Here is a 27,725-nt window from a genome sequence, read left to right as displayed (position 1 = left end):
ATATCGATGTAAAAATTAATATTAAGCAAGAACAGTTGCACACGCGTCAAAACGAAATATACCGAGGCTATACAATATGTTTATACATATGTGTAGGTATAAAATTATAATATATCACACGATAACGTTTTTATGCGGCGAATTACTGTTTTATTTATTGATTTTGAACTCACCGCATCGTCGTCTTGAAACTGCTCTGACAGGTTTCATAGTAAAAAATGTCCAAAAGAGGTTCGTTTCTTCTTCACACGCGCATACACACACACACACGAGCGCGCGCGCGCATGTACACTTCCTTCTCGATAGGCTGCTTACAAGTGACGCCTCACATTTCGTAAGCCTATTTTCAAAAAAATGATATTACATGTCTTTAAAACTCGCTCTTGTAATCTATGTAATCGGTAATTTTGACAATTAACATTATATATATATTAGATGTTATTAGATATTAGATACAATACACAGAAAAGAGAACAGACAAAAAAATGATACATTTTTTTAATATACCTGTAGTAAAATACCGAAAGAAATAAAGTTGTAATAAGGCACTCGGAACAAATATAAATATTGAAATTTCTACGATAAATAAAATGTTACACAAATCCTACAAATATTCCCCAAATTTATGTAATAAATAGCAATCGAATCCCATGAAACGACTTGAATTAGCAAACACATATTGAACTATTACTAACCTAAATCTTACGTTTCCACATTTCTCTGTATGCATTTATTTCTAGCATCGTGTATGTGCTCATATGTATACAAACTGCATGAATGTATCTGCTACACACGTGTAAGCACTTTGGTTAACTAACTTGAGTCACTTGAATGTCACTACGTTCTGTATGCTTTACACAGTATATGTATACAAATTAGGTTAGAATGTACAAAAAAAGTACTGCGTATACAATTCGCTATACAAAACTTTCAAACATCGTATAACCCGAATATTTCGTGATTAATTCTACCTTCAATTTGCGCCGACTTCCTTGAAGCACATCAAACTGGCGGGTTCGAAGCTTATTTATGACGTCATCGAGCATTGGTCGATAAAAATTCAACATTTACCACAAACAGCACCGTCTGTCGCATTACTGACTGTCGATGCTTACAACGGCTGAACTTCTCGTACAATCGCAGATGTCACTGTTTAACGATGAACCTGCCTAACGTGAGAAAGTGTATATAGGGCTTTCATTACAAATTTTACTATGAGCAGGCGATAAATAGAAAACGCTTGAGAATCATTTTAGTCGTATAATTCTCCAGAATTTTCCGCGACCACTGATTCAAATTATTTTTGTAATCTTAACGTTGCAAAAAACCACTTCCACCAATTCTATACTAGAATTTTATGTACGTTAACAGATATACCGGATGTGACAGGCAGCGTAACGATCTTTAAGGTTAAGTGACATTACGCTTTTTTTTATATTCCGACTTTTTTTTTTATATCGCTAAACTATTCGAAACAATGCCAACGCCAAACTCTATCAGCGTAGCTGTGATATGTTCTAGCAATATGAATAGAAGCATGGAAGCTCATGCCTTCTTGAGGTAATTAGTCTTAATTGCAATCGAACTATGAATTATATAAAATATTGAATAGACGAATTCTTACTTTATTGTTCTTTTTCAGTAAAAAAGGTTTCAATGTTAAATCCTTTGGAACTGGCGATAAAGTTAAGCTTCCTGGAAATGCACCTGATCGTCCAAACATTTATGACTTTGGAACTTCGTACGATGAAATCTACAATGACCTTTTATCTAAAGACAAGCAATAGTATCCTTTTTATCAAATAAATGAATGAATTTTTTTTCTTCTTTTCACAAAATCTGTACGAGAAGTCCATTGACTTCGAGGCAAAATAGATATCTTTTCATTTTTATTTCTTCCGCATTATTATCTCTGATAAGTACCATAAAGTTTATGAAATAACTGAAACTAAAATTCCTTAACTATAACATTAGCTATACACAAAATGGTTTATTGCACATGTTAGATAGAAACCGTAGAATAAAACCGAAACCAGAACGATTTCAGTTATCCAAGGACAAATTTGACATTTTAATCACATGCGAAGAACGTGTTTATGATCAAGTAATCGAATGTATGGAATCTAGAACTCAGGAAGATAGTCAACCAGTACATTTGATTAATATTGATATTCAGGATAATCATGAAGAAGCTACAGTTGGATCGTTCCTCATTTGTGAATTAGTCACTGTGGTAATTTCAGAATTCATTAAAATTTATGCATTTGTATATATTTAAGTCCTCCTGTAATTATTTCTCTAACTAAAAAATTGTTTTTTTCCAGCTGGCCAATAGTGAAGATTTAGATAACGATATAGATGAACTACTTCACGAATTTGAATCAAAATTTGCAAGAACGATCTTACACACGGTACTTTTTTATTAAGAAGCCTGTTGTATATCAACAACTTGGTGTTCATCAACGATTTAGCTTATAAAAGCAGACTAAATTATATATACTATAAATGTAGCACCACATTATCTGAATCAGATTATGTGAAGCGAATTCCGTTTTTACGTAACAAGTAAGAATTCGATTCGCGCTTGCTGTTTAATGAGATATTGCTTTCCACGGAAATCGTTCTAGAAATCTGCTGTTACATTCATACTGTATCTCTAATCCGTGACAAAATATGCAAAAGCAAGATTATAGGATTCGTTCAGGTTTCGAAACGCCAGTATCAGAACGATTAGAAAAGATTAAAAAGCAAAGAATACAAATTATAAAATATTTTAATTTTATAATATATACGCATATAAGTACAACAGCAAGCTATTCTTATATGTGTATGTATGCCGTTATTAGAATGTATTTGTAGTACATAGAATCAATATGAGTCTCTGATATGCTTATAAATTCAGAGATTTGTATATTATAAAATATGATCCGCTGTTATATAGCGAAAAGGCCTTCAATTCTCATAATACAATATAAATATTCGTAAAATCAATGTTGATCGAGATGAGCGTACAATCTTCTTGTTTTTTCGCGTTTCTTTTTATTTGAGTGTTTATTAATCTTTTTCCACGGTTTCCCTTCAAGCAACAAACTCTGTGTAGAACCTGTCATCGATCCTGCATCCCTAAAAAAATAATTACAATAATTACCAAAGTATTCGAAACGAAATTCGTATACACGCTCCATTACTTATTATTATATATGAACAATTATTGTCAATAATTATACAAAAATGACTTTATCAATTAATAAATATACAATAATGTTACATACTTTGAATTAATTCTACGTAAACCGTGCATTTTTCCAATTACTCCTTTTACATGTACATTCGAAGTATTATCTTGAAAAAATACTTTATCTAAATCTTCAGACGTAGTTTTGCTCCCTTTATTCACGCGCACTGTTCTAGGTGGAAAATGCTTATTTTTCGAAATTATTCTTCTTCGCGGAGGAAATGTATGAAACGTTTTTTGTTCTGCTGTAGTGGGTGCAACGCAATACAACAATTTACCGTTTACAAAATCTTTCAGAAGATATCGCGCCGCACGTGGATTATCTGGTTGTCCATTCTGTGTCATAAAACCTCTATTATCTAAATAAAAGTATAAAATAAATTATTAAACTTATACAAATTATCATGCATTACTATCATGCTTAATACATAATTACATACAGGCATAAGCATTTAAAATTTCTTCTGCAGTTGGAGGACGATCAGCATCTTCTCCTTCTAATGGTGGAGGTATCATAATTCCATAAAGATCTTCTATAATGTGCCTTGGTATTAAAGTACCCAGTAATGTAATTGGAGGTACATGATCCCTCATTTGATCAATTGGCAATATACCATTTAATATCATTTCTGATTTTGTACAAACGAAACTAGGCATTACTAATCCAGGACAATCACAAAGAAGTAGATCCTTATCCAAGAATAGTGTTTGAAAATGCTTTGTTTTACCCGGTGTTGCAGACACGGATACCTTTTTGTCCATTAATAGGGCATTTATTGTGGAACTTTTACCTACATTTGGATAACCTACCAAACCAATTGTTGTGATTCCTTTTGTATATGTCTCACCCTTATAAATCATTTTGAAAAATGATACTAATTGATCTCTGGTTAATAATTCTGATGAATTCTTCACCTTTGTATTATCTTCTATATCTTTTTCACTTAATTTCTCTATTACATCATTCAATTCATTTAAATTACATTCATTAGATTGCTTAGAACTTACTTCCTCATTTTCAGTTATGGTATTATTACTACCATCATCTGCACTTTCATATTCGCTTTCTGAAGCAAATTCTGAAGTATACAAAGATCCATCACTATCATCATCCTCCACTTCACTCCCTTGTTCATCTTCACAATCTTCTTCCTCAATTATATCTTTTATCTTTTGTTTTTCAGCTGCCAATGTCGCGGAAAAGAATGCAACTCTCAAATTAATATCTGTAAAATATTTTGCCCATGCTTGTCTTTGTTCCTCTGTTAAAAAGTCTGCTTTATTAATTAGTATCAGATTCATTTTTTTAAAATCTACTTCTTTAACATATGCTTCTAGGTCCTCACAACGAAAGAGCAGTGGATTTCTTGCGTCAACTATCTGTACAATAACATCACTACGCTCAACTACTCTCCACAATTGTCTCCAAAATTCCAAATTCTTTTCATAAGGAGTTAACATCAATTCTTCGACTTCTTGCAACATAGCAAGAGAACGTCTCCACTCTAAAAATTCTTCTCTCTCTTTGCTTTGCAATTCGTGAGCTGTAGTTGAACTATTCCATTTTGGCCTTCTAGGTATTTTCAGAAGGGCTTTATTCTTTTTTTGCATCTCCAGTACCTTTGCTTTTTCATCTTTCGAGAGTAATCCGATTCCATTTTTTGGATTAACGAATTTAATGTTTAATTTTTCTGCATGAAACTCGGTTCCTGCTAACTCTGCAGTAGAGAGAAATTCTTGAAAAGAATTTTCTTCCGTGACGGATTGAAGATTGAGACGTCCCCAGTCGTAGCCATCGTTTAATTCGGCAGTGTGAAGCTAATTAAAAATGCAATGTCAAAATATCGAATATTTATAGTTTAATTCATTTTAGTATGTACCAAAACAAATAGGTTATGAAAAGGTTATGAAATAGGTTATTATTACGTTACCATAGATAAATCAACATCTTTTTTATTTCTCGATGAACCGAAACGGCCCCTAATCAAAGCCTTTCCTAAATTGTTGCCTTCTACTTTTCCTTTTTTACCCATTGCGTTTGATTTTATACGATTTCAAGAAATAACAGCCAAACCACAGCCAAATCACAGCCAAATCACAGCCATCGAACGTTATCTCACAAAGGATATAACCTAACAAACACGAAGATGGTACCCCGCTAGGGGTAGCCACCCACATGTCCTACTGGACAAATTGTAAAATTTAAATAAGTAAATAAAAAAAAAATCGAACGTTAGAAGTAACGTGATGGCAGCATGAACGGAACATTAAAGAAATAGACGTAACGTATATTAACTAATTAAGTTATAAGAATCATTGCAAAAAGATATTTCAAATATAATTTCATGCACGGTGAAATATTACAGATAGAATTTAAAAATATATATATATTTATGCATCATACATTTGAGCTATGTCTCTATATTCGCATATATAGTTAAGCTAGATCTATGTCTAATATCTATAAATTAAATCTGGGATAGAGCTTTCATGGAATAATTTCTGCATCTTAGTTCATTTTTATTAATAATTGATAGGTAGACTGTTCTGGTTCACAGTTTTCTCGACGACCAGCAACAATTATGAAACGTTCAACATGCTTCACATGCTTCTCTATCCTACTCCCGCGCGCTCATCAATTCTCGAAATCGGAACAAGAAAAATTCTTTCGCAAGGCAGCTTGTGAACAGTTGTTTTTTTCTTTTTTTAATCCATTTTTTCTTTTTTTTTTTAATCAGAATTATACCAGTGTGTCATTGATTATATTTTATATATTACAATTTCTGTGACTTCGTATAGATTCACCACGCTTATACACCACTTGCAAGTATCACAAGTCGAGGAGAAGAGAAGTCTCACTTGCATCCAACACGAATTCATCTCTCGCATTATTTAGAAATCTAGCCATCTATAATATGGATAATCAGTCGCTTTTCCTGGAAAAAGGACATTGTTCTCCTCAAATAAAGTCTCATCGGAAAAAGAAAATATACTTTCTTCCAAGTATGCTGTACTCGAACGCCTACTTTTGAGTTTCCTTTTTTAGCACTGAGTATAAAGTGGCTCGCAACGTGTCTGATATGGGCCGTTATTTTACACCCGCGATACTTTTATGGGATACCGCCGTTCTACGGTCTAGAATTCATTATTGATCAACTGTACAACCCAGCACGGAACAATTGGATTATTCGTGCAAAACGAACGGCAGTATGTTAACGTACACATAACATACAGATACTTCCGTCCCGAATAATTATTTTTCAATAATTGTCTCTTCCTCGAATCCCTCGTGGTTGATCGCCGTCACGTCCTCTACCACGATTACTATAACCGCTCCTTCCCATTCTTCCCATGTTATTGTCGTTGGGACCTCGGTTCATACCACGATTAGGTCCCAGTTTATTTCCAAAATTACCAAAATTCGAATTAAAATTATTTGGCGGGTTCTGCCCGGGGTTTTGACCGCGGAAACCAGGACCAAAACCCGGCCGGTCAAAATTTGGCGGGCCTGAGTTCGGCCCCCGGAAATTCGGCAAACCTTGAAAGTTATTACCGAATGGTCCTTGGTTTGGTCCGAATGGAGGCAACGGGCTCGGCCTAAAGTGTTGATTGGGCCCGAAATTACCGTTTGGCGGTCTAAAGTTAGGGCCAAAGTTTCCGGGTGGTGGTCCGTTAGGACCAAAACCGGGATGCATGTTAGGATGGTGCATCATGTGCATTGGACCGTCAATTCCTTGCATACCAGGATGCAGCGGTTTATTTTGCATAGGATGCTGAGACATATTTGGATGTGGTACTAAACTTTGGATCGGGGGGGTCATGTTGGGATTAATATTTTGCATATTATGGTGACTCGACATGTGAGATATACTGTTGCCTAAATGAGGTATGCTGTTACTTATGCCGGAGCCTATAGCCAGCGGCATGTTATCACGTTTATCAAAGTTCCCTGAAAAACCACCATCCCCTTTTCTGGGACCATCATTCATCGACTTCTCATCGTCCCACCGCGAATTACCGTCCCGATCTCTGTCATCGTAAATGTCGTTATCCAAAGACTTCTTCAAGGGGAATCCATGCGAACTTCTAAAGTCCTTATCCGCGTAATTACTCCTTACGTCGTAATCAGAACGTGAACTGGGCCTTCCAGGTCCGCTAGAGATGTTAAACCGTAAGTCTTCATCGCGATTCGCATTTCGAGCATTTTCACCATGAGGAAGTTTCCTGAGATCCTCGTCCTGTCCACTGTGGAAAGAGTTAGTCTCGTTGGAGTGCTGATTTGATTTCGTTCCCGTGTACCTTAAGTCGGTATCACTGGATTGTGAGTCTTCCGTCATCACTCCGCCAAAGACCGGTTGATGAATCTTCGATGTTCTGTCGCTGGCTCCACCGTCGCTCCAACCGATTAGTTGATCAAATTTCCGCTTTCCACCGCGATTCAGCGCTTTCAGCAATTCAGGATTCTGTGCAAATTTGGAACTGGGTAAAGGTGGAGGAAGTTCGATATCGGGAACTTTGGAATAATCTATTTCGCTGTCGTCTTGCAAATATTCTTCGGAATCGTCCATGTTATCTGGTGGACCCACAACGTCTCGTAGCTCTTCTATTTCTCCGGAAAATACTAGTTTATTTATGGCATCATTTCCTTTGCTAATTGCTTCTGCTAACTTAGAACCGGCTGCAATATTAGCAACGATTTTAATAATCTTAGAATTTTATTTAATATTACAGTACTGAATGTTCTCATTAACAATAAATAATGCTTACGTTCGACAGGAATCATTTTTCCGTACAATATAATACCATTAGGTGTCACTTCATTCAATGGTACCGCTCCTGGTGTGGTTTCGATCAACTGATTCACAAATGCATTTAGAGCTTCTACCTGCTCCATATCCTCAGCCTCCATCTCATTCCATTGAGCTTGGAAATTCCTTGGAATTGGTTTGCTATATGGAACTTTCTTGTTAGCGAATTTCTTTCCTTCGTCGACTGCATGATCCAAATCCAAGCCAGGGATACCACCGCTTTTGTCTTCTGGTTCGCCATCGGCATTGATTCTATCTTCTGGCCCCATACCAGGTATTACAGCTGCTTCATCAGCTATGAAATAATCGAAACAATAGTAAAAAAATTCAAAATTCCCTTTTCTTAAAATGTGAAATTATTACATAAATTTTGTCCGGAGTTTTTCATTAGATTTGCATCTTTTCAAAGAATTACGAACCGATGGTAAAAAATGCAACAAGTTATTTTGTTAATGATAAATCTAAAGACTTTTATAAAAGTAGCATTCGCATAAATTGATATGGTAAATCTAATTTGTAGAAGATTCACTCTAGCGGACATAATTTGTGCAGTAACTTAATACTAATAACAATATTATTGTGATTATTCGCATAATATATTGTGTACCAATTTCATGATCATCAACGCCAGCCGATCCTGCAGGTAAAGTGTTGAGATTATACTTGTCTCTCATTAAATCACCAGGCCTGTTTCGTGTCCAAAACTTTGAAGTGTGATCATTACTACCGGAACACAGGATGTGTCCCAGCGGGTGCCAAGCTAACGTCCAAACTATACTGTCGTGAGCTTGTTCTATCGCACCTACCTCTTTGTCGGCTCTAAAAATTAATCATAGTGTGAGTGATGTGTAATAAATAAGATTAAAAAATAGGATTAAGAACTGCGGAAAGCGTACCCAACGTGCCAGAATAAAATAGCTCCATCGCTACCACCGCTACAAAATAGACCCTCGTGACTCGGGTGCCACGCGACGCTAGAAGCTTCTTTTTTGTGACCACGAAATGTTTGAACTTCTTGACTTAAATTTCGAAGATCAAACAACTTGAGCAAATGGTCCCGCGACGCGGTTACCAGCCAATTTCCATTTTCATTCCATTTAACATCCATTACTGTCGACTTGTGTGCATGTAATGTTGCGAGTGACTGGCCAGTCTTTGGATCCCATAATTTAACCGGTTGCTGATTATCTTTGCTTCCAGAGATGACTAGACTTTTTTGTGGATGCCAGTGCACACATTTCACATCAGCACCATGACCTAAACAACAATTATATGAATATTGAATTCATTGAAGTTTGTATTAATGATTGAGCTGTTCATTGAAACCACAATTAATTAATAAATAAAATGTAAATAAAAATATTTTTTTCTAATGTTAAAGAGTAAATATAATATAATAAGAGAAAATATAATATAATATATACCCCTGAGAATTCGTTCTTCATGACACCGAAGAAAGTCCCAAATTCTGACTGTTCCATCATCACTGCATGTTGCCAATTTGTGATCCGTTGGACTGAAACTACCCACCCAAAAAGAAATGTTATATTCAAACAATACGCTGTCATGTACTTATAGAGCGATTCTTTATTTGCAAATGCTCACAATGAGAATTTTCTCAATGAAACAAGTATTACAACGTTATGGAATGTATAATACATATTTGGTAATTATTATCCCATGTAGGCACATGTATAAAATATTAGATAATAGAATAGTATGATGAACGATTGATTACACGTTGAGCTTTATTAACTTTTATTGAAGTTCTATCCTTATACAACTGCAATATATTCAAAGTGGAAGGAGACAGAATATGAAAAGTTTATTAATATTCAATAGAACATTTCAGGCATATGGTACACCTTACGGACATTATTATGATATGACATCAAAATATGATCATTAGAAATTGAAGTTAAAGCATATAATAGCTTACATTTATTACTGATTTGTCATTGGTTATTAAATAGATACTACACATGCAAAGAAACAAGCAAAGAATACTATAAATATTTTTCTTTTTTTTTATGGTACCATCTGCTAAATAAATTACGTATTTGTATGTCTACACATGCATCCTTGATGAATCCTAAACATATCATGTAGAAGTTAGTTAGAATCAACCGACAAACCTATAAAGGATTATAATTTTCAAAAAATTACTTAAACCAGATACATAACAAGCGACTATTATATGGTTGCTAAAATTCTTCATGTGTATGAAATTTTTTGAGTTAAATATATGCTATATGTGTGCGAAAAACGTGTATAGGAACGCGTAAAAATACACGAATGAAATTCATTTTCAGGACAATTTAAAAAATTATTCACATAACGATAATATATGTGATCTAAGAATGCGCGTAGTGGGCTTTTACTCTGAATTCGTCTCGCGGAATAGACAAACATCAGTAATAAAAGGAAGATCTATGTGTAAATATTGTAAATAAACAAAAAACCATCTTCGACAGTCATATCTGGCACTCAAACAAAATTCACTGCTGATCAAGCAACAAACTGTTCCATTATCATGAAAGTAGAATCTCTTTTTGATGCCACATGACCACCGAGTGATATACCAAGATTGATATTTTTTCAAAAGTTCAACATTTATTGCACAAAAAAAATGTCCGAAGTGTACATGAAGTTCGTTATATCTCTCTGTTACTCTCTCTCTTATCTGCAAAAGGGCACAAGTGACACAGACCAAAGAGAAAATACTTTATTTTTATTTTCAGAGACATATGATACTGTAACTGCCTTTATTTAACTTTATTGAAAACTTGGATGATGTAAAGAAGGACACAGGATATTTATTTTTATTTAATTCCATGGGAATCTCGACTAGGTATTGCTGTATATTTCTTGTTTGTTTATTCTTCATTCTAAATATACACATTTTACCTAATAACCTGACCATATAAATTCCATAAACTATGAGCCATAAGGACCTAATTTCTTTTTTCCTACAATTTGTTTTGTTTTTGTCTCAGACCTTTCTATATAAAAATAATAAATTCATACTACTGTAATCTAGTGGACCATGTAAATTTATTTAGGTCCCTAAGACTCTATGAATACAGTTGATAAATTTCATATTAACACACGTACAATATATTTGGCAGAAAAATTTACACTATCCTTGTTGATCAACTTTAAATATTATTAAGATACATGAAGATGTAAAAATTTCAAAAATTATTAATTTTGGGAAACTAAGCAAAAATAACTGGAATTACTTGTAACAACATTTATAATAGTATTATAGCACATTAAGTTTTTTTTAAATATAGAGCCTCATAGTTTATATCACAATTAAATATCAAAATTAAATATATATATATATAGGAAACCTTAATAAAAAAAAGTAAGAAAATCAATTTGTAATAACACGGATCTCATCACGTAGTATAGGGAATGTATTTTCATCACAGACTTTATATCACAGAAATTTTTCAAAACTTGAGAATATCTTCACCATACATCTAATATATCAGGAAATCTTTCAAATACAATTTATGAAAAATTTTAGAAATCACCTGTGTACCCATACAAGAATTAATATTTTTAAAACAAAAATGTTGTAAAACCAGAAGAGGAAGAGAATGAGAGTCATGTCCAATATCTTAACTACAGCAAGGATGGACGGATCATCGATAACAGTGGCGCAAGAGACGTAAGGACTAGTGTGGTGGATGGTATACCTGAGTCCTCTAATCGCTTCTTTGTGCGCCTGAAACATCTTGACGTTGTTCATATTGCTCTGCCAATACTTCACATAGCCTGCATGATCTCCTGTGACCATCCAGCTCTCATTGTGCGACCATACCATTGTTCTCACTGGACTATCATGTGCCTAAACAGACAAAAACAAATATTTGATTAATGCATCTAAAACTAGTATACATTCTACACAAAAAGTAATACAATGTATTCAAGCTTTAAAGTTTTGGTCCCTATTTATGTCCAAAGCTCCCTATTTATACATATAGTCTTTTATTTAAATCACAAAGTTACAAATGATGATAATAAATTACAAAACAATATTAATAATATACAGAAATATTTAATTACTGTTAAACTATAATAAGGGGCATAAAATACCTGCAAAATAGTTTCAAAATTAAAGGTAAGACCATTCCACAATGTAAATTCTCCACTAGATGCACCAGTAACAAGGCGTCTTCCCTCTGGTGTCCAAGCCATACAAAAAATAGGGCAGCGCATTTTATTTGTTGCAGTCTTCACAAATCTTGTGGTGACTGCATTTATAGGATTGTCAACATAACTAGGTGGTGGAAGCAGATCAGGGTAATACATCACATCTGGCTGTAGGGCGCGTCTGTCTCTGTAATCCCTCTGCCATACTCGATTCTACATATAAAATATGTAATAACACTATTCATCACTGATATCACAAAACTTTGCAAACCAAATTAAGAATCCTACCTCTAAGCTTTTTATAATGGCAGAATTATAATCCACAGTTTTACGCATAACAGATTTCCTAAGTCTTTTGCCATCAAATTCATCTTGTAACGTATCTTGACCAGCCGCAACAATTTTGGGTGCATGATAAGGTCTGAATGGTTTAAAGAAACCCCTTGTTCCATCTCTATGATTAGTGTATCTGTGCTGATAACTTCCAGATGTGTTTATTGTAGTCAAATTAGGAGGTGGAGCTGATAAATTTGGAGTGGCAGGAGGTGGAACAGACATATTAGGTAAACTTATAGCTGGTGGAGGATTTGCAAATTGAGTATTTGCAGACATAACAGCAGTTGTTAATTCTGTAAATAAACACAAAATATGTTTCTTATTATTATTCCATGAAGTAAGTTTAACATTATTTAATCTTTATTAATGTTATATTTTATATATTCTTCAAATTATTTTTATTCAATTCACATATGGTATATGATACTCTATTGGGTAATCCAATAAATGGAAAAACTTAGAAGTCTGACCTAACTATTTGCTCTATTTATTATGTTTAAAAAGACTATTTAAATTTCAATAAAGTAGCAATAATACTGTGGTTGTTTTAACACATTTTCTGATGAACTAGAGATCTACAACGTTCAAATATAAACGAACAGAAACTGTACTTTCACAATATGTGAAAATCTAATACCGATTTCTATTGGTAGAAACATACTTCATGCATTATTTATCTTTATTATTGTAAATTTCAAGTTTCCTTTAATCATATAGTATAGCAATGAGCAATATATAATAATTAAGAACGAGTACAAAACCTATCGGAATCGGAATGTTACTAAAGGTTATACGAATTATTTTTCGAGAGAAGCTAACCAATTCGACAAACTTTATTAAAAATTCTACATTTCTCTAATGCAAAGTGAAGCTTGTTTACAAAAACTGATAAACAACCTGCTCATTAATTGTGAACAAATTTTCTTTGATGCTGTTGCACTGTAAAACGCTTGTCACATCTCCCGAACGTGTGTGGATCGAGCGAGTGGCGATAATTCAGCCCGCCGCCGTTAGATGTCTAGCAACTTTCCTTCACTCCGGCTTTCTTCTCTATATGTTCTAATATCCCGTGCAATTAAAGCAGGGGTTGCGAGCATAAGGCCTACTGATGAGTCTGGTTGGGTGGTTCCGAGACGAAACGCACCTTTCTTTTTCGTTCCATCCTTCTCTTTTGTTCTTCGGGATGCGACACGCGCTTTAATGTTGTATCTTTTATAGCTTACAACTCTGCAGGTGGGGGAATAAGACACAAGCTAAAAACTTAATACTTCCTTACGTTCTTAGATTCACTATCGAATCCGAACGTTAACACGTTTTTGATATATATTATACACAATATCACTTGTTATTTCCACCGTTTGTATAAAAAATGTTTTCCAAGTAATATGATGAAATATATGTATTGAAATGACTATATTATTTCCGAAACAATTTTTGGTTTCACGCTTTATATTGATGTAAATTTAAACACACACGAGCAAACAATGAGAAAATTATATGTCCCCTATATACTATGGACGCCATTACTCATTTGGATGATCACATCCGTTTCATTCGTATCCACTTCCGATAGTGATTTTGATAAATTGCTGTAATGTATATATTATGATAGAATTTTATTAACTAATAGCGTTTCATATATAGAATAGATAAAAGTATATTCGTATTAACCTAATGTTTCACTTTTATAATGAAAATTTAAAAATTTTAAAAATTGATAGGGATTTTTAAGATATTTTAGAGATTCTAGGAAATTAATACATTTCATACATCATATCTAATATACCTGAATGTTACCTTTTTGAGTTATCTGATTTCTGTATTTTTAAGATACATATTAATAAAATTTTTATTATCATTACTATATTTATTTAATTTTATTTAATTCCACAAGAATAAAAATTCATGTTTCATTACTATCGTAAAAAGAGCCACCTGTTATAAGTTACCAAGTTAGCATCTTTAGCACAATTAGCATTCTTGCGTACAAAAATGTAAAGTGGTGCAACAACAATAATAAATATAAATATTAAATATATGAAATTTTATTAGAAAATTAATTATAACTACATATATTTAAAAAACTCCAATTTTGTAAAAGAATATAGTAAAAAAAAATATAAATCATGGATGATAAATGCGTCATAACAAAGCTTCCTCATCACGTACAACAAAAATTGTGTCATACACGACCTCCTTATAGACAAGGGAAAAGATTGACGTCTGTGAAGGTAGCATTGTGAACTTGTATCCTATCATATATAAAATTATGCTTAGTAATAAGTAATATTTTATAAGTTACTTTCTCATATTGTATATATCATTTATTATAAAATTGAATACAATTTTCATAAATCACACGATGAATTTCTTTAAATAATAACAAATTTAAGTTTACAAATAATTTTATTTTAAATACGTAGTTTATTTCATAATTTGCTATCATTTTTGGTTGTTTGTAATATTTCCTTGACACTCTAGCTCTATGTAACAGGTTTATACAATAAATGATGAATCAAAACACTTAATGATATGTGGAGTACCAAAACTCCAATTAGGTGATGAAGTGAGAAAGCTTGTTGAACCTTATGGTAATATTAGAAAGATACATGTAGTGTCTGATTATCCCACAGAGGAATTTACAGAAGCATATTATATACAATATGATCGTATACAAAATGCAAGGTTCATACCTTTTCATATTTCCCTAATACCTTTTATATAATTGAATTTTTGTAATTTGGTAATAAAATAATCCATGTCATTGTGTCTTATATTATACATTATATAGAATAGCAAAACGATTCATTGATGGCAAAAATTTTTATGGAGGTTCACTACATGTTTTTTATGCCCCTGAACTTGAAAATATCTCGGAAACTAGAGCTAAGCTCCTTCAACGTCGAAGAGAAGTAGCTATACGTATAAGAAAAAATCAACATGATATATTGAATCCAAATACTGATAAATTTGTTCCAAAGTATGTAAACAAATTATGCAGTAGCATAAAAGACTTGGCTTGTTATTATAATGGAATAACAACTTTTAGAGAACAGTATAATAGAAGAAAAAGAACACCTGCTTTACCACTGACAGAAGAGCGCCTCTGGCAACAATATCCTGGAGAAACATTATTTTCTATTTATGATGGTATACCACAAAGTCTAGATCCAAGGCCAATATGTGAACCTAGTCTACCATCAACATCATCTGAATATCAAGCGGATACCGCATCTAATTCATTGCAAAGTCCCTATTATCCGACTGAAGCTATTATTGCTCAAGCAAGTGAATTTAAAGAAACTACATCAAAATTGGACTGTGTAAGAAACAAAAGAAAAAATTACAAGGGACAGTCTATTAATAATAATCTCAAAGTTAGAGTTGTCAAGCCACAAATTGTCGATACAAGTGCTATAGCAAAATGGGATACTTCAAATAAGAATATATTTTCTAATCCAAAGAAGGCTCGGAACAATATAATTATTAAATTAATACCAAAAAGTGAAAATGAGAAAAAAAGGATTGTAATAAAAGATCCAAGGTATATTACATATTGCATTTTGTATTAATTGTACTTTCATAATAAATTATTATTATCATATTGTTTAGTGTTACCCAGTTAGTACAACCAAGCGAAAATCTGCAGTTGTCAATTGAAAAAGCCAAATCCCAGGTACGAGCAGCGATGCAAATGAACAACAAGGAAAATCCATGATTTTATATCAAGACAAATAATAAAAAGTTTATTCAAAGGATTATTTATTTTACATCAAGTAGATACGCACTATTCCAATCAAATAACACTTATGTTTATAATTAATTTTTACAATTATTTGAATTTGTTTAAAATATATAAAAAATATAAACTATGTCTAAATTTGTCCTATTATAAAAAATTAATAAAACCCTAAATGATAACCGTTGAATCTGGATCCCACTGTATACCACCTAATTTCGATTTTGTAGTATGTTTCTTGTGTGGTGGTGTGTTTTCTTGCAATATTTTTGAGGTAATACCTTTGTTCCTAAATACCTGTTGTGGTGATTTTATTAATAATGTTTGTACTTGTCCATTATTTGAACGATTTCCGAGAGGAGTTCGAATCTGAAAATAAAATATGAAAACTTTATAATAGAGCATAAACATTTATATTTTAGAGTCGCGCTGACTCGATTGACTGGGACTCAAACTCGTGGCTGTATGGTCAGGTTTCGAATTTCAGCCGGCACCTTTACAACTCGATTATAAATCATAGTTGTATTGTGCTTATTTCAGCGTGGTTTCTGCTGATTCAAAATCCACCAACTCATTTTCAAATAAACGAATAAATCGTGGTGATTCCGATTTACTGGATTTGTGATAATAAACATTAATAACTGAATTTTAAAACTTTGTTGTTAAAAACTGTACTTCAATAACATTCAATTGTGATGTTTCATAATATGAAAATTTTAGAAAAAATATATCTATACTGCAACTACCATGTCTGCAAAATAATTTATTAAGTACCTTTGTAGATTCACTTCCATCTTTATTAATAGAATTAGAAAATTTCTTTTCGTCTATTGGAATTTCCACTTCTGATTTTAGATTTTTTTTCTTTTTTCTAATTGTATCTATTTTAGTTCTTTCACTTTCAAAATTAGCTAGTTTTGCTATATTATCATCATCAAATGTTATAATTACTTCTTCTTTAGATACTTGTGCTATTTTTTCTTCAATAATTTGTACATTGTCTAATTCACTTGTTTTTAATTCTTGAGGCTCATCCAATATCAATGAATCTCTCCATACTTTAATTATTTCATCGCTGGTAACACATGTTTTCTTTTCTTCTATATCCTTCTTCACACATACATCATTGAACTTGTTTTGCCCTGAGATTCTTTGAGATTCACTCGGATCTTCCAATTCTTCCTTCGCTGATGCAAATATTTCTTTATTAGATATAATAAATTTTTGAAATAAGTTTTTTACATATTGTAATATAAATTAATTTTGAATTATTAAGAATAATTTCTCACCAATCACTGAAGTAGATTTATTTCCAGATGAATGACTAGAATATAGTGATTCAGGTGATTTGGATTTGTTATCGCAATCACTAATGACTGAATTCAAAGAATTTACATCAGTTGTGGCTAAACTACGTGAAGCCTGTACTTCAGTAACATTGAATTGTGATGATGTTTCACAATATGAAAATTTTGGATAAAACATATCTGTATCGTAACTACCAGCTCTATGTAAAAATTCTTGAGACCTTGCTCTTAAACGTTTTATAGATTTTGGCATTAAAATTGGCGTTCTGTCAAAATCCGCAGCTGGAGATCGAGGATCAAGTCCCAAGATATTAAAACGTTCCTTTTCTATATCAGTAATTACCTTTTCATTATTTAAATTACTAGTTGTTGGTGTTGAGGGAATATCTGTATCTTTATCTTCCTAAAATAGTTTAGTGAGCCTTATAAATTATTGATAATAATACAATTTCTAAGCCATGTTATAATATACATAATTTACCATTGTTGGCAGTTGTACTTTTGGAATATCTATTACTTTTGGCATACAATGTTTCATTGGAGTTAAACATAGCATTATTTTATCTATATCTGTTTCCAAATACTGTTTAGTTTGTAAATGTTTTGGCATTGCTGATATCATTTTTTTATTTGTTCCAAATGGTGTACAATTCACCTATAAATATTACAAATTTTATATATTGTGTATTATTATACAACTTGTGAAAATATATGTTAACTTGTGTTAAAATTACTTCTATTGGTGTACGATTTATTCCACTTGTTATTGATCTAGGATCAATTAATGTTTTACGAACTATTGGTGGAGTTTCCATAATGTCTGTCTTAAGAGTTACTTCATCAGTAGATAATGGACATCTTATTTCTTCTTTTTCCATTTTATTGTTATAAGCCTCAGTATTATGAGCAAAAAACTTATTAACATAATTTCCCATTATACGTTTTCACCTAGTAATTCAATAAATAAATTATGAATATAATTAGATTGCACTTGCATAAATAAACGACACTTAAATCATTTGTTTGGATACATAACAAACAGTAGCACATTTTGCTTAGCATTTTAAAAGTATTTACTGGTAATTTTAGGTACATTTAATATTGTATAAAACTTAAAAATTGTGTGTGAACTTACTTTATATATATAAATTAAACCCTTCAAAAATGCATACAAAACACAGTAAAATTCTTAACGGGCCACTGCTTCGATCTTAAACATGGTAAATCGTAATTACCTTTTGAAAATTAAATTAACCGAATGACGAAGTCTTACCAACATGTGGCTTTAAACAGGGGTACCAATGCACAAACTGTGTATCTTTGTATGTTTATTATCTGATTATATGCATATGTATACTTGAACAGACTTAAATAACATGTATCTGAAAATAACAAGCAAAATAATACGTTATATTTTCCTTAAATAAATTTGAAATAATGACACAGAATTTCAAATAACGTGCGAATTTCATTTAGTTTGTTATAATCATAATAAACCAATAAGTACGTCTATGGCTTAACGCGTAGGTAATATAATTCAATGGAATCTATATCGTTCACTGAACTAAAACTTTAAACGCGTCGTAAATATCAAATTGGAGCAATTAGTTTTAAATCATGTATAATGAGGGAATAAATAACAGAAATATGTAGTAAACTAATGATACTACATCTTTTAGGTTGTTGATCTAATAAGACAAATGCCTAAGTGCTAGAATTGTTAACACTATTTTGATTGTTGTATTTAAAGTAAATAAAGTTTCTCTGTAAAAAAAATTCTCATGTCTGAATATGCGAGCATGTCATTCACTTTAAATCCAGAAGAGAATTGTAAGAATGATATGGTTCAAATGCAGTCTATCAATCTTGTTTGTCCGGTGTGTGATGTTGGATACATAAATAAAAAAGAATTCTATGATCATTTACGTATCCATGCTGGAGATGTATTATTAAAGCATGTGCAATGGTTAAAAAATGCAAATAATGAATTAGAAACAGTGTCAAAACACTATACTTCGAAAAAGATTGATGACAATCCTTATGAAACTACATTAAGGCCTTTCAAATGCCATCAGTGCAGTTTAACTTTTGACAGAGCTTCTCAATATGATTATCATCATCGAAGTATACATTTAGGCGAAAAGTCACAGCTCTGTGAAATTTGTGGCAAAGGTTTCTTTCGCAAGGCAGATTTAAAAACACATTTAAACATTCATTTAGGAACAAATGTTTGTATTTGTGAAGTTTGTGGGAGAAAATTTAATCACATATCTAATTTAATCAGACACTGCAGAATGCATGCTGGTAGTTATATTGTACATCAAATTTTCCACAAAATGAAATACAAATAATGAATAAAAATTTAAATGTGATATGAATTTTTAGGGGAAAAATTATATCCATGTTCCATTTGTGGAAAACGTTTTACTCAAATTAGTTCCCTTGCAAGACACAAACGTATTCACGAAAGGGTAAAGGATGATGTTAAACATCATTCGCAAACTAATTTCAACAATATCAATTTACAGAAAAAAGATCATGCAATGTGCAAAAATAAGGTGATGAGCAAATGTGATATTATGTAATATCCTTTGAATATAAGTATATCTTACTGTCAATGTACAGTTTGTTGAAGGTAATGCACCTAGTCAGCAAAAGATTGTTAAGAGACAACATTACTGTAAGATTTGTGGTGAAAGTTTCAATTTTATTTTTCTCTTAAGGGAGCACGAAAAATCCCATTCGCAAACCTTGGAGTGCAAAAACAATGAGGTGGTAAGAATTCTGAAAGTAACATTCAAGAACTACATGTTTTTGACCTATTTCTTCCATTTAGAGTTTTCAGAAAGCTACAGAACTGAAAGAACAAACACAATGTACTAATAATTTTGACTTTCTTGAAAATGAAACAAATATGAAAAAAGCTTCACCATTGGATGCAATTATTTATATCACATCAGAACAGGTAAATATTTTATCATTTATAATCATACAATTCAAAACTATTTCTATATATAGTTACTTTTTTACATGGAAAAAGTTAAAGAAAATCAATCTGGAAAACATTGAAGATAGTAGAAATCACATTTCACAAGAAGATCTATGTGAAACAAAAATTTTGGGGGCTGAAGAATTAAGTGTTTCTGAGGAGGTAGCATTTAACGATGAACAAACACAACTTGTTCATGATAGTCCGCTTTTATTATGTAAATCCAATGATTCTACAGAAAGAGAAAATGTAGCATATGCTGGTCCATTAGATGAAAATATTCTTAAAAATAAATTATGTATTCAAACATACGAATCGGATTTACAAAAATCCGAAACAATATCAAATTATAACACCCTAATAAATACTCCTCTGAATGTTACCGATATGTTTCAAAAGATAGATCTCTCGGAATCTAGTAACAATGAACATCTTAATTCCGATTCAAATATACATAAAAATGAAGAAATAAATTTAGTACAAAGTGAAAAAATATCCGATGATTTGAACGACATAAATAATATCGTAAATCATGATGAACCAATGTTGCGTTTAGTACAAACAGAAACAGGGGAACAATTTTATGAATTTCTAATTAATAATTTAGTTGAAAAATTGCCGAATCCGCAAATTATTGAGTCCACAAAAAGTTCCGAGAGTAAAGATGATAGTACAAATATGAACGAAGAAAATCATGAGCAGAGTATACGAGATGATATACATAACGATTTAAATTATTCACAATATGAATTACAAGGCGAAGAAAAAAATTTTACAAATCAGATTCTATTAGACACACAAAGTGAATTCGATAAATATGTTGAAACAAATTTCGAAGTATTTGAAAGATTAAATTACGACGATAGTCCCGAGCGATTTCTTGAATTTGTGGAATCAGGACTTGAAAACCAAAACTCGAAAATTTCAGATTGTAACAAAGACAGTGATGAATTCTTACAATTTCAAAATTTTGGTGAAATTGACACTGTAGAATCGAATGTAAAAGATGATATTATCGATGACAATAATAGTAATAATCAAATTGTTGAAACAGATGAAAAACAAGAGCAAAGTGAAGATGTGACAAATAGTAATGAAAAATTAGAGGATGAACAAGACTCAAGGAAATCGAAAACGTTTTTAATAAAGTTTCAATGTACAATATGTGAAAAGTCATTTTCAACTAGTTACAATTACAAACAACACATCGGTACCCATTTCGCAGACCAGCAAAAATTTCATTGCAAAGACTGTAAAATGTCATTTGCTTGGAAATCAACGTTAAATAAACACATTGCAAACAATCATAGACCAGATGGTCCACAGAAGTTTGCATGTGATATATGTAATAAAATTTATAATACTTCTTCACAAGTAAATGTGAGTATTTTTCGGAGGATATTTCTCTAATTATTAAACCATATACTAAATTACATAACAATGATTATTTTGATATAGGAGCATGTAAAACGAGATCATTTAAAACAACGGAACCATGTTTGTTCTCAGTGCGGTAAATCATTTTTTAAAAAATACGATTTGAAAATGCATAATAGGATTCATACTGATGAACGGCCATATGTTTGTCGCGCTTGCGGAAAAAGATTTCATCATCGAAGTCACATTGTTCGTCACGAACGCATACACTTTTAGGAATAGATAAGTTTACGTTATTTGTTTAAGGGCGTAGGGAACAAATTGTAAAATAGTTATAAAATTTTATCGAATAAAAATGAACGACGATGATGTTCTGTTATGTTCGTGTGATTTACATTGTAATATGTATCGATACATATTTAAAACAGGCATTTAAAACAGGTTTTGTAGACGATTATTTTTTAATAAAAGAGAAGATATTAATGTTTTATTTCTTCATTTCCTCTTTATAATATTGTGATTAAAATATAAATATTAATTAAATTATACTATTAAATTATAAATATAAATTGAATATTTAATAAAATAAATTTTTATTCCTATTTCTTACGTCATCATAACGTACGTATAGAAAGTAGAGGTACATCGGAGCTAGTTTAACGAATCAGTTACATTATTATATATATACTCAGCAAGTCTAGCTTCAATATGGTCGACAACCTGTGTGAAGACGTGGTGAATAATATGGAAAACCTGAATTTGAAGGAAGACAAGGCATGAATACTGATTCTTTTTAATAAATATTTTCATTTTCATTTTTAGCGGTAAAATATGTTGGCGACTTTGCGTATTTGCAGTTATAGAAACACTTACAATGTTTCCAAGCGGACACATGCTTGGGTTGGTTATAAGATATACTATCATTACAACATTATGTTATAATATCACGTTTCGAATTTTCTTTTTTTTTTCGGTTCTTAAACTATTCATTGATATAATTTGTACTATGTTAAGAATGACCACCCATATCATTGAAATCGATAATCTGATGCAATCCAACCTTATACCTTTTAACGATTGTTGCATTGTCCGCGAATGCATTAGCCTCATGTTTTTTTAATTTAGAAGATAATGATTAGTATTTGCGGTGATATTAAATATTTTATTTTACTCAATATTAGAAAATGAAACCAAAGAAAAAAGCTGCTGCCATCGAAGAAAGGAATGTTTCTGAATTAAATCCTTGGCCAAGTTATATTCAGGTATGTTATTTTGCTAACATTTGAAAATTGCATGTTTAAATAACTGACAACTGAAACAAATAGATTTAATTAATTGAAATCAATTTTTGAATATACTTATTATTTGATTATGTTCCTGAATAATTATTTTTTCAGGATCGTATTGCATTATGGGATAAGCTTAAAGCAGAGTATGAAACATCATTAGCTTTGAAAACGGTTACTGACATAAAAGTAACACTACCTGATGGAAAGGAAGTTATAGCTCAATCTTGGCGTACAACGCCATACGAGATTGCCAAAAACATTAGTCAAGGTTTAGCGGACAGTACTGTTATTGCAAAAGTTAATAATGAACTGTGGGACCTTGACAGACCCTTGGAATCTGATTGCAAACTTGAACTCCTTAAATTTGATCATCCAGATGGCCAACAAGTGTTTTGGCACTCTAGTGCACACATTTTAGGAGAAGCCATGGAGAGAGTATATGGTGGTTGTTTATGTTATGGTCCACCAATAGAAAATGGATTTTATTATGATATGTACGTAGGTGAAACAGGAATTTCCAATTTAGACTTCCCATTCTTAGAGACTCTTTACAAAAAGATAGCTAAAGATAAACAACCATTCGAGAGATTAGAAATGACTAAGGAAGACCTCTTGGAGATGTTTAAATACAACGAATTTAAAGTTCGGATTATTAATGAAAAAATACATACTCCAACTACCACAGTATATAGATGTGGTCCATTAATTGATTTATGCAGAGGACCACATGTTAGACATACTGGAAAAGTTAAGGCCATTAAAATCACAAAAGGTTCATCTACTTATTGGGAAGGAAATGTCAATGCAGAATCTTTACAGAGAATTTATGGCATCAGTTTTCCAGATACCAAACAATTGAAAGAATGGGAAAAGTTTCAGGAAGAAGCAGCAAAACGAGATCACAGGAAAATAGGAAAGGAACAAGAGTTATTCTTTTTCCATGAACTTTCTCCAGGATCATGTTTCTTTCAACCACGCGGAGCCTATATTTATAATACTTTAGTTGAATTTATTCGTTCTGAATATAGAAAACGGGGTTTCCAAGAAGTAGTTACACCTAATATTTATAACAGTAAATTATGGCAAACGTCTGGTCACTGGCAGCATTACGCGGAAAATATGTTTTCCTTTGATGTTGAAAAGGAAACTTTTGCACTTAAACCAATGAATTGTCCTGGTCATTGTATGATCTTCGACGTTCGTATCAGGTCCTGGCGCGAATTGCCATTAAGGATGGCAGATTTCGGAGTATTGCACAGAAATGAGTTATCTGGTGCATTAACTGGACTAACTAGAGTCAGGCGCTTTCAACAAGATGACGCGCATATATTCTGTTCGGTTGATCAAATTAAAGATGAAATGATTGGCGCGCTTGACTTTTTGAGACACGTGTATTCCGTGTTCGGTTTCACATTTAATTTATGTTTATCCACGAGACCCGAAAAGTACATGGGAGATATAGAAATGTGGGATCAAGCTGAAAAAGCATTAGCAGAGAGTTTAGATGCATTTGGAGAACCATGGAAACTTAATCCAGAGGATGGTGCATTTTATGGTCCAAAAATTGACATAACCATTATGGATGCACTTAAGAGACATCATCAGTGTGCTACTATTCAACTGGACTTCCAACTACCAATTAGATTTAATTTGTCTTATATTAAGTAAGTAGAACGATTTTAAACTAATTTTGTGATATAAGTTGAAATTTTGAATTTTAATTTTAAATGCAAATTTAAATTAAAAATTTTAGCGAATCTGGGGAAAGAACGAGGCCAGTAATTATTCACAGAGCCATTTTGGGTTCTGTAGAAAGAATGATTGCAATTCTAACAGAATCATACGCTGGAAAATGGCCGTTTTGGTTGTCCCCGCGACAAGTAATGGTTATTCCAGTAAGCTCTCAATTTGATGAGTATGCGGAGCAAGTAAAAGATAAACTTTGGAATAGTGGAATTATGGTAGAGATTGATACAGATTCAAGTGATACTCTGAACAAAAAAATTCGAAATGCCCAACTCGCACAGTTTAACTTTATTCTCGGTAAAGAAATGTCTTGTATAGTAATGCTTTATATGTATCATGTAGTACAATATTAATGTGTTTAATACATATATAAATATATTTTTAGTTGTTGGAGAAAAAGAACTTAATGCTGGCACGGTAAATGTACGAACTAGGGACAATGTGGTGCATGGGGAAATTCTTGTAGATGACCTAATTGCAAAATTCAAAGTATTCAAAGAGAAAAAGGATAGAAACTGCGAAGAGAAGTTTTAAATAAGCTTTATATACAGACAGAATATTTATTTATTTCCAGACTATAATTCTGACAGAATCAGGTGTAATATAGGTCGACAGGATCTAAAATCACATTTTTTAAATATATTGAATAATGCATAGCAACTTATTGAAAGAGAATATTATTATAAAAAGAGTCTTGTTAATAAGATAACGATATAAAAGCATAAGATGATTATTTTGCATTTAATTAATTTTATTTAGTATTCAAACTTTGGTATAATATAATCCATGTATTTATGCTTGTGAAGTAATCTGTAATTTTATTATGAAAATCTTCCTTCTTATTAAATAGATTTTTTTTATGCAAAAACATGAATATATTTTATTCATAGAGATAAATTAGACAACGAAATATATAGTCAATTTATTTAATTTTCTCCAAACTCTATTTTTTATTCGATGATTTGTAAATGCTATTACGATAAATAATTTTATTCGGAAGCTACAAATAATTTTTTATTTTTCGCAATTATAGCAGAAACATTGAGTGTACATTGTAACTAACGAAATGTTCATCTCAACGGCTGTGCTCCGTAATTTATTGCAGATATTGTCAATATATGCATATTGCTGTAACTGCTCTAATATCTTTTGGGAATAAATTATTGTTGTAAATTATAAATCACATCGACACAAATCGAAAAGTTGTCATTAAAATCTTTCATAATATCTTTCACAATCAAGTCGCATCTTCGGCTAAAGTTGTTCTTATTTTACTAATAATCGAAGTACTGTTTGAATAAAAAATAACTTTTAACTAGGAATAGTAGATATATTTATTATATTGAGTATTATCGCTTAATTAGATGTGTATCAGCCACAATCATATAAGACCGTGTATCAGCTTATACATATACATATATGTAAGTTTATGTAATCGTGGTATCAGTTTTCTTAGCTTCAATATCTTTTGTAAATTCATTGAAAAGAGCATAAAAAAATTTTGCTGCATAACTTTTATACATAATCGAAATAATGTTATTAATAAAACTTCACATGTTGCAAGCTACAAATTGCTATAGTTTATCCAATGAGACGAGGCAATAAACGTTGTAAAATTTGATTGTTGCGACTGCAACTATTGACTGCTGATTAGTGAAACTCGAGTGTCAGTACCTCGTCTCGTTAGATAGAGTATATGATAAGATGAGAATTTTAACTCAAAATTTTACCAATAAAACTTTTACTAATATGTTTCTAACATTTTTGTAATTAAAATGACACGATATAATTTACAGCATATTTGCTTACTTATTTTAGTCGGAAAGATTTCACAAATATGTTAGTAAAAGTTCAAATTTAAAAAAGTCAAAAATAAAAAATATTTCACTTTTAAATTAGTATCTACATACATTGTCTTAACGATATCTGATATTAGATCATGTTACACCACTCGATCGCGGCGGGCCGTCGAGCTTCTCTGTGTGTCGGGGAACCTCTTCTCCGTAGCGGCGACGAGCACAAGTGTGCAATTATGCAAAAGATCTTGTTTTATACAATTATCGAGTATTTCTTGAATTCGATAAATGGAAGCAAGATATAACGATTTTGAATCTAGGAATTACGGTTTGAAGTCCAGGAATCCATTGCACTGGTTCAAAAATTGTACATTGTTAAAGTTTGGTATTTCTTATTAAATTAATTGGCTTATTCTCCATGACCCCTTTTGTCATATGCGTTGTTTATTTTTGTTGATACTATGAACGTAACTGAATATTGTCTTATGGAGATAGAAAAGTACAAGTAATATTGGTTGGACCACGTACATAACATTTATTCAAAATGTTATTTGACAAATTGATTTATATATCGATAATAAAGCGAGATTCCGTTATTCTGAATATAATATGTGTTTAAATAAATAAGAAATTTATCGTTTAAATGGCTATCAGATTAAAGTAAGTTATGCAGTAGGCTAAAAGTACTAAACTTTGAAAACGCAGAACTTTTGAATCAATGGATTTCTAGATTAGAAACTTCTATATGTCGTCTCTATACTTCTCTATTCATATGAGTACTATTAGAAAATCCCCAAAAAGCATTCATAACACTTTACAACAATAAATGATCTCATATGTAAGATCGTTTAATTTGTTCAATTTAGGTTCTTGTATATGCTAATGTCAATTAAACTCAGCATTTCGCCGTATGATGCAGCACTAGTCCGGGAACAACCA

The 27,725-nt window shown here is 31.8% G+C and overlaps 8 protein-coding genes across 15 annotated transcripts in view; 4 read left to right on the top strand and 4 right to left on the bottom strand.

The window, feature by feature from the left end:
* LOC117159106 (uncharacterized) overlaps window positions 1-1,107 on the bottom strand; it is a 70,591-nt gene extending 69,484 nt beyond the window's left edge. Inside the window, exons 1-2 of one of the 2 annotated variants that reach the window (XM_076623735.1) lie at window positions 972-1,107; window positions 174-340 (exon numbers count right to left, since the gene is read on the bottom strand). The gene's annotated coding sequence lies outside the window, so the exon portion shown is untranslated. Of the gene's footprint in view, window positions 1-173; window positions 341-695 lie in introns of both variants that reach the window. The other variant, XM_033338657.2, reaches the window with a different exon arrangement.
* A 107-nt stretch (window positions 1,108-1,214) lies between these two features.
* Ssu72 (Ssu72 CTD phosphatase) lies at window positions 1,215-3,267 on the top strand. Its single transcript, XM_033338749.2, has 4 exons — window positions 1,215-1,560; window positions 1,643-1,786; window positions 1,975-2,233; window positions 2,325-3,267. Exons 1-4 carry the CDS (start codon window positions 1,478-1,480, stop codon window positions 2,424-2,426), a joined length of 588 nt encoding a protein of 195 aa, XP_033194640.1. The 5' UTR covers window positions 1,215-1,477; the 3' UTR covers window positions 2,427-3,267.
* Ns3 (nucleostemin 3) lies at window positions 2,756-5,381 on the bottom strand. The gene is made up of 4 exons (XM_033338640.2): window positions 5,167-5,381; window positions 3,676-5,053; window positions 3,273-3,594; window positions 2,756-3,123 (listed from the first exon to the last, which is right to left on the bottom strand). The coding sequence occupies exons 1-4, from the start codon at window positions 5,266-5,268 to the stop codon at window positions 2,988-2,990; spliced, it is 1,938 nt and encodes a 645-aa protein (XP_033194531.2). The 5' UTR covers window positions 5,269-5,381; the 3' UTR covers window positions 2,756-2,987.
* A 353-nt stretch (window positions 5,382-5,734) lies between these two features.
* On the bottom strand, window positions 5,735-14,090 carry Wdr33 (WD repeat domain 33). The gene is made up of 9 exons (XM_033338537.2): window positions 13,441-14,090; window positions 12,496-12,836; window positions 12,151-12,420; window positions 11,751-11,902; window positions 9,468-9,565; window positions 8,940-9,300; window positions 8,651-8,862; window positions 8,003-8,338; window positions 5,735-7,913 (listed from the first exon to the last, which is right to left on the bottom strand). The coding sequence occupies exons 2-9, from the start codon at window positions 12,817-12,819 to the stop codon at window positions 6,496-6,498; spliced, it is 3,171 nt and encodes a 1,056-aa protein (XP_033194428.1). The 5' UTR covers window positions 12,820-12,836; window positions 13,441-14,090; the 3' UTR covers window positions 5,735-6,495.
* Window positions 14,091-14,418: 328 nt separating this feature from the next.
* On the top strand, window positions 14,419-16,472 carry LOC117159138 (uncharacterized). Of its 2 annotated transcripts, none has more exons than XM_033338704.2 (5): window positions 14,419-14,774; window positions 15,038-15,228; window positions 15,335-15,523; window positions 15,593-16,087; window positions 16,156-16,472. In XM_033338704.2, the coding sequence occupies exons 1-5, from the start codon at window positions 14,670-14,672 to the stop codon at window positions 16,259-16,261; spliced, it is 1,086 nt and encodes a 361-aa protein (XP_033194595.1). In that variant the 5' UTR covers window positions 14,419-14,669; the 3' UTR covers window positions 16,262-16,472. The 2 variants fall into 2 exon arrangements, with proteins under 2 accessions (XP_033194595.1, XP_033194605.1); XM_033338714.2 differs by having other exon boundaries at window positions 14,430-14,790.
* LOC117159130 (uncharacterized) lies at window positions 16,454-27,697 on the bottom strand. Of its 2 annotated transcripts, XM_076623739.1 has the most exons (8): window positions 26,901-27,697; window positions 18,863-18,971; window positions 18,725-18,799; window positions 18,324-18,537; window positions 18,071-18,244; window positions 17,572-17,992; window positions 17,057-17,484; window positions 16,454-16,651 (listed from the first exon to the last, which is right to left on the bottom strand). In XM_076623739.1, the coding sequence occupies exons 4-8, from the start codon at window positions 18,522-18,524 to the stop codon at window positions 16,454-16,456; spliced, it is 1,422 nt and encodes a 473-aa protein (XP_076479854.1). In that variant the 5' UTR covers window positions 18,525-18,537; window positions 18,725-18,799; window positions 18,863-18,971; window positions 26,901-27,697. The 2 variants fall into 2 exon arrangements, with proteins under 2 accessions (XP_076479854.1, XP_033194584.2); XM_033338693.2 differs by having other exon boundaries at window positions 17,057-17,469; window positions 18,725-18,971; window positions 26,901-27,688.
* On the top strand, window positions 19,371-22,396 carry LOC117159064 (uncharacterized). 4 transcript variants are annotated; one of them, XM_033338609.2, is made up of 6 exons: window positions 19,371-19,893; window positions 19,975-20,147; window positions 20,215-20,361; window positions 20,435-20,554; window positions 20,630-21,958; window positions 22,037-22,396. In XM_033338609.2, exons 1-6 carry the CDS (start codon window positions 19,371-19,373, stop codon window positions 22,229-22,231), a joined length of 2,487 nt encoding a protein of 828 aa, XP_033194500.1. In that variant the 3' UTR covers window positions 22,232-22,396. The 4 variants fall into 4 exon arrangements, with proteins under 4 accessions (XP_033194500.1, XP_033194483.1, XP_033194491.1 ...); XM_033338592.2 differs by having other exon boundaries at window positions 20,426-20,554; XM_033338600.2 differs by having other exon boundaries at window positions 20,215-20,364.
* Window positions 22,587-25,795, top strand: ThrRS (threonine--tRNA ligase). Of its 2 annotated transcripts, none has more exons than XM_033338629.2 (5): window positions 22,587-22,729; window positions 23,137-23,217; window positions 23,353-24,908; window positions 24,998-25,287; window positions 25,376-25,795. In XM_033338629.2, the coding sequence occupies exons 1-5, from the start codon at window positions 22,664-22,666 to the stop codon at window positions 25,522-25,524; spliced, it is 2,142 nt and encodes a 713-aa protein (XP_033194520.1). In that variant the 5' UTR covers window positions 22,587-22,663; the 3' UTR covers window positions 25,525-25,795. The 2 variants fall into 2 exon arrangements, with proteins under 2 accessions (XP_033194520.1, XP_033194512.1); XM_033338621.2 differs by having other exon boundaries at window positions 22,716-22,855.
* Window positions 27,698-27,725: the final 28 nt, after the last annotated feature.

This window comes from Bombus vancouverensis, chromosome 13, assembly GCF_051014615.1.
Source record: "Bombus vancouverensis nearcticus chromosome 13, iyBomVanc1_principal, whole genome shotgun sequence".
NCBI classification, from domain to species: domain Eukaryota; kingdom Metazoa; phylum Arthropoda; class Insecta; order Hymenoptera; family Apidae; genus Bombus; species Bombus vancouverensis.
The sequence above is the reverse complement of the archived record's forward strand: the minus strand, read 5'-3'. Positions and strand labels throughout refer to the sequence as shown.

Coding starts and splice junctions, on each gene's coding strand:
- LOC117159130 (XM_076623739.1), bottom strand. CDS start 18,524: ATGGGAAATTATGTTAATAAGTTTTTTGCTCATAATACTGAGGCTTAT. Junction 17,993..18,070: donor AAGTACAACTGCCAACAATG/GTAAATTATGTA, acceptor AAACTATTTTAG/GAAGATAAAGATACAGATAT. Junction 16,652..17,056: donor ATGGAAGTGAATCTACAAAG/GTACTTAATAAA, acceptor TTTTATTTTCAG/ATTCGAACTCCTCTCGGAAA.
- ThrRS (XM_033338621.2), top strand. CDS start 22,787: ATGTTGGCGACTTTGCGTATTTGCAGTTATAGAAACACTTACAATGTT. Junction 22,856..23,136: donor CCAAGCGGACACATGCTTGG/GTTGGTTATAAG, acceptor ACTCAATATTAG/AAAATGAAACCAAAGAAAAA. Junction 25,288..25,375: donor ACAGTTTAACTTTATTCTCG/GTAAAGAAATGT, acceptor ATATATTTTTAG/TTGTTGGAGAAAAAGAACTT.
- LOC117159064 (XM_033338584.2), top strand. CDS start 19,371: ATGTCTGAATATGCGAGCATGTCATTCACTTTAAATCCAGAAGAGAAT. Junction 19,894..19,974: donor ACACTGCAGAATGCATGCTG/GTAGTTATATTG, acceptor ATGAATTTTTAG/GGGAAAAATTATATCCATGT. Junction 20,555..20,629: donor TTTATATCACATCAGAACAG/GTAAATATTTTA, acceptor ACATGGAAAAAG/TTAAAGAAAATCAATCTGGA.
- LOC117159138 (XM_033338704.2), top strand. CDS start 14,670: ATGGATGATAAATGCGTCATAACAAAGCTTCCTCATCACGTACAACAA. Junction 14,775..15,037: donor AAAGATTGACGTCTGTGAAG/GTAGCATTGTGA, acceptor TCTATGTAACAG/GTTTATACAATAAATGATGA. Junction 15,229..15,334: donor GATCGTATACAAAATGCAAG/GTTCATACCTTT, acceptor TACATTATATAG/AATAGCAAAACGATTCATTG.
- Ssu72 (XM_033338749.2), top strand. CDS start 1,478: ATGCCAACGCCAAACTCTATCAGCGTAGCTGTGATATGTTCTAGCAAT. Junction 1,561..1,642: donor GAAGCTCATGCCTTCTTGAG/GTAATTAGTCTT, acceptor GTTCTTTTTCAG/TAAAAAAGGTTTCAATGTTA. Junction 2,234..2,324: donor TTTGTGAATTAGTCACTGTG/GTAATTTCAGAA, acceptor GTTTTTTTCCAG/CTGGCCAATAGTGAAGATTT.
- Ns3 (XM_033338640.2), bottom strand. CDS start 5,268: ATGGGTAAAAAAGGAAAAGTAGAAGGCAACAATTTAGGAAAGGCTTTG. Junction 5,054..5,166: donor AAGATGTTGATTTATCTATG/GTAACGTAATAA, acceptor ATTTTTAATTAG/CTTCACACTGCCGAATTAAA. Junction 3,124..3,272: donor TTACGTAGAATTAATTCAAA/GTATGTAACATT, acceptor TTATTTTTTTAG/GGATGCAGGATCGATGACAG.
- Wdr33 (XM_033338537.2), bottom strand. CDS start 12,819: ATGTCTGCAAATACTCAATTTGCAAATCCTCCACCAGCTATAAGTTTA. Junction 9,301..9,467: donor TGAAGAACGAATTCTCAGGG/GTATATATTATA, acceptor ATTGTTGTTTAG/GTCATGGTGCTGATGTGAAA. Junction 7,914..8,002: donor AAAAATGATTCCTGTCGAAC/GTAAGCATTATT, acceptor CTAATATTGCAG/CCGGTTCTAAGTTAGCAGAA.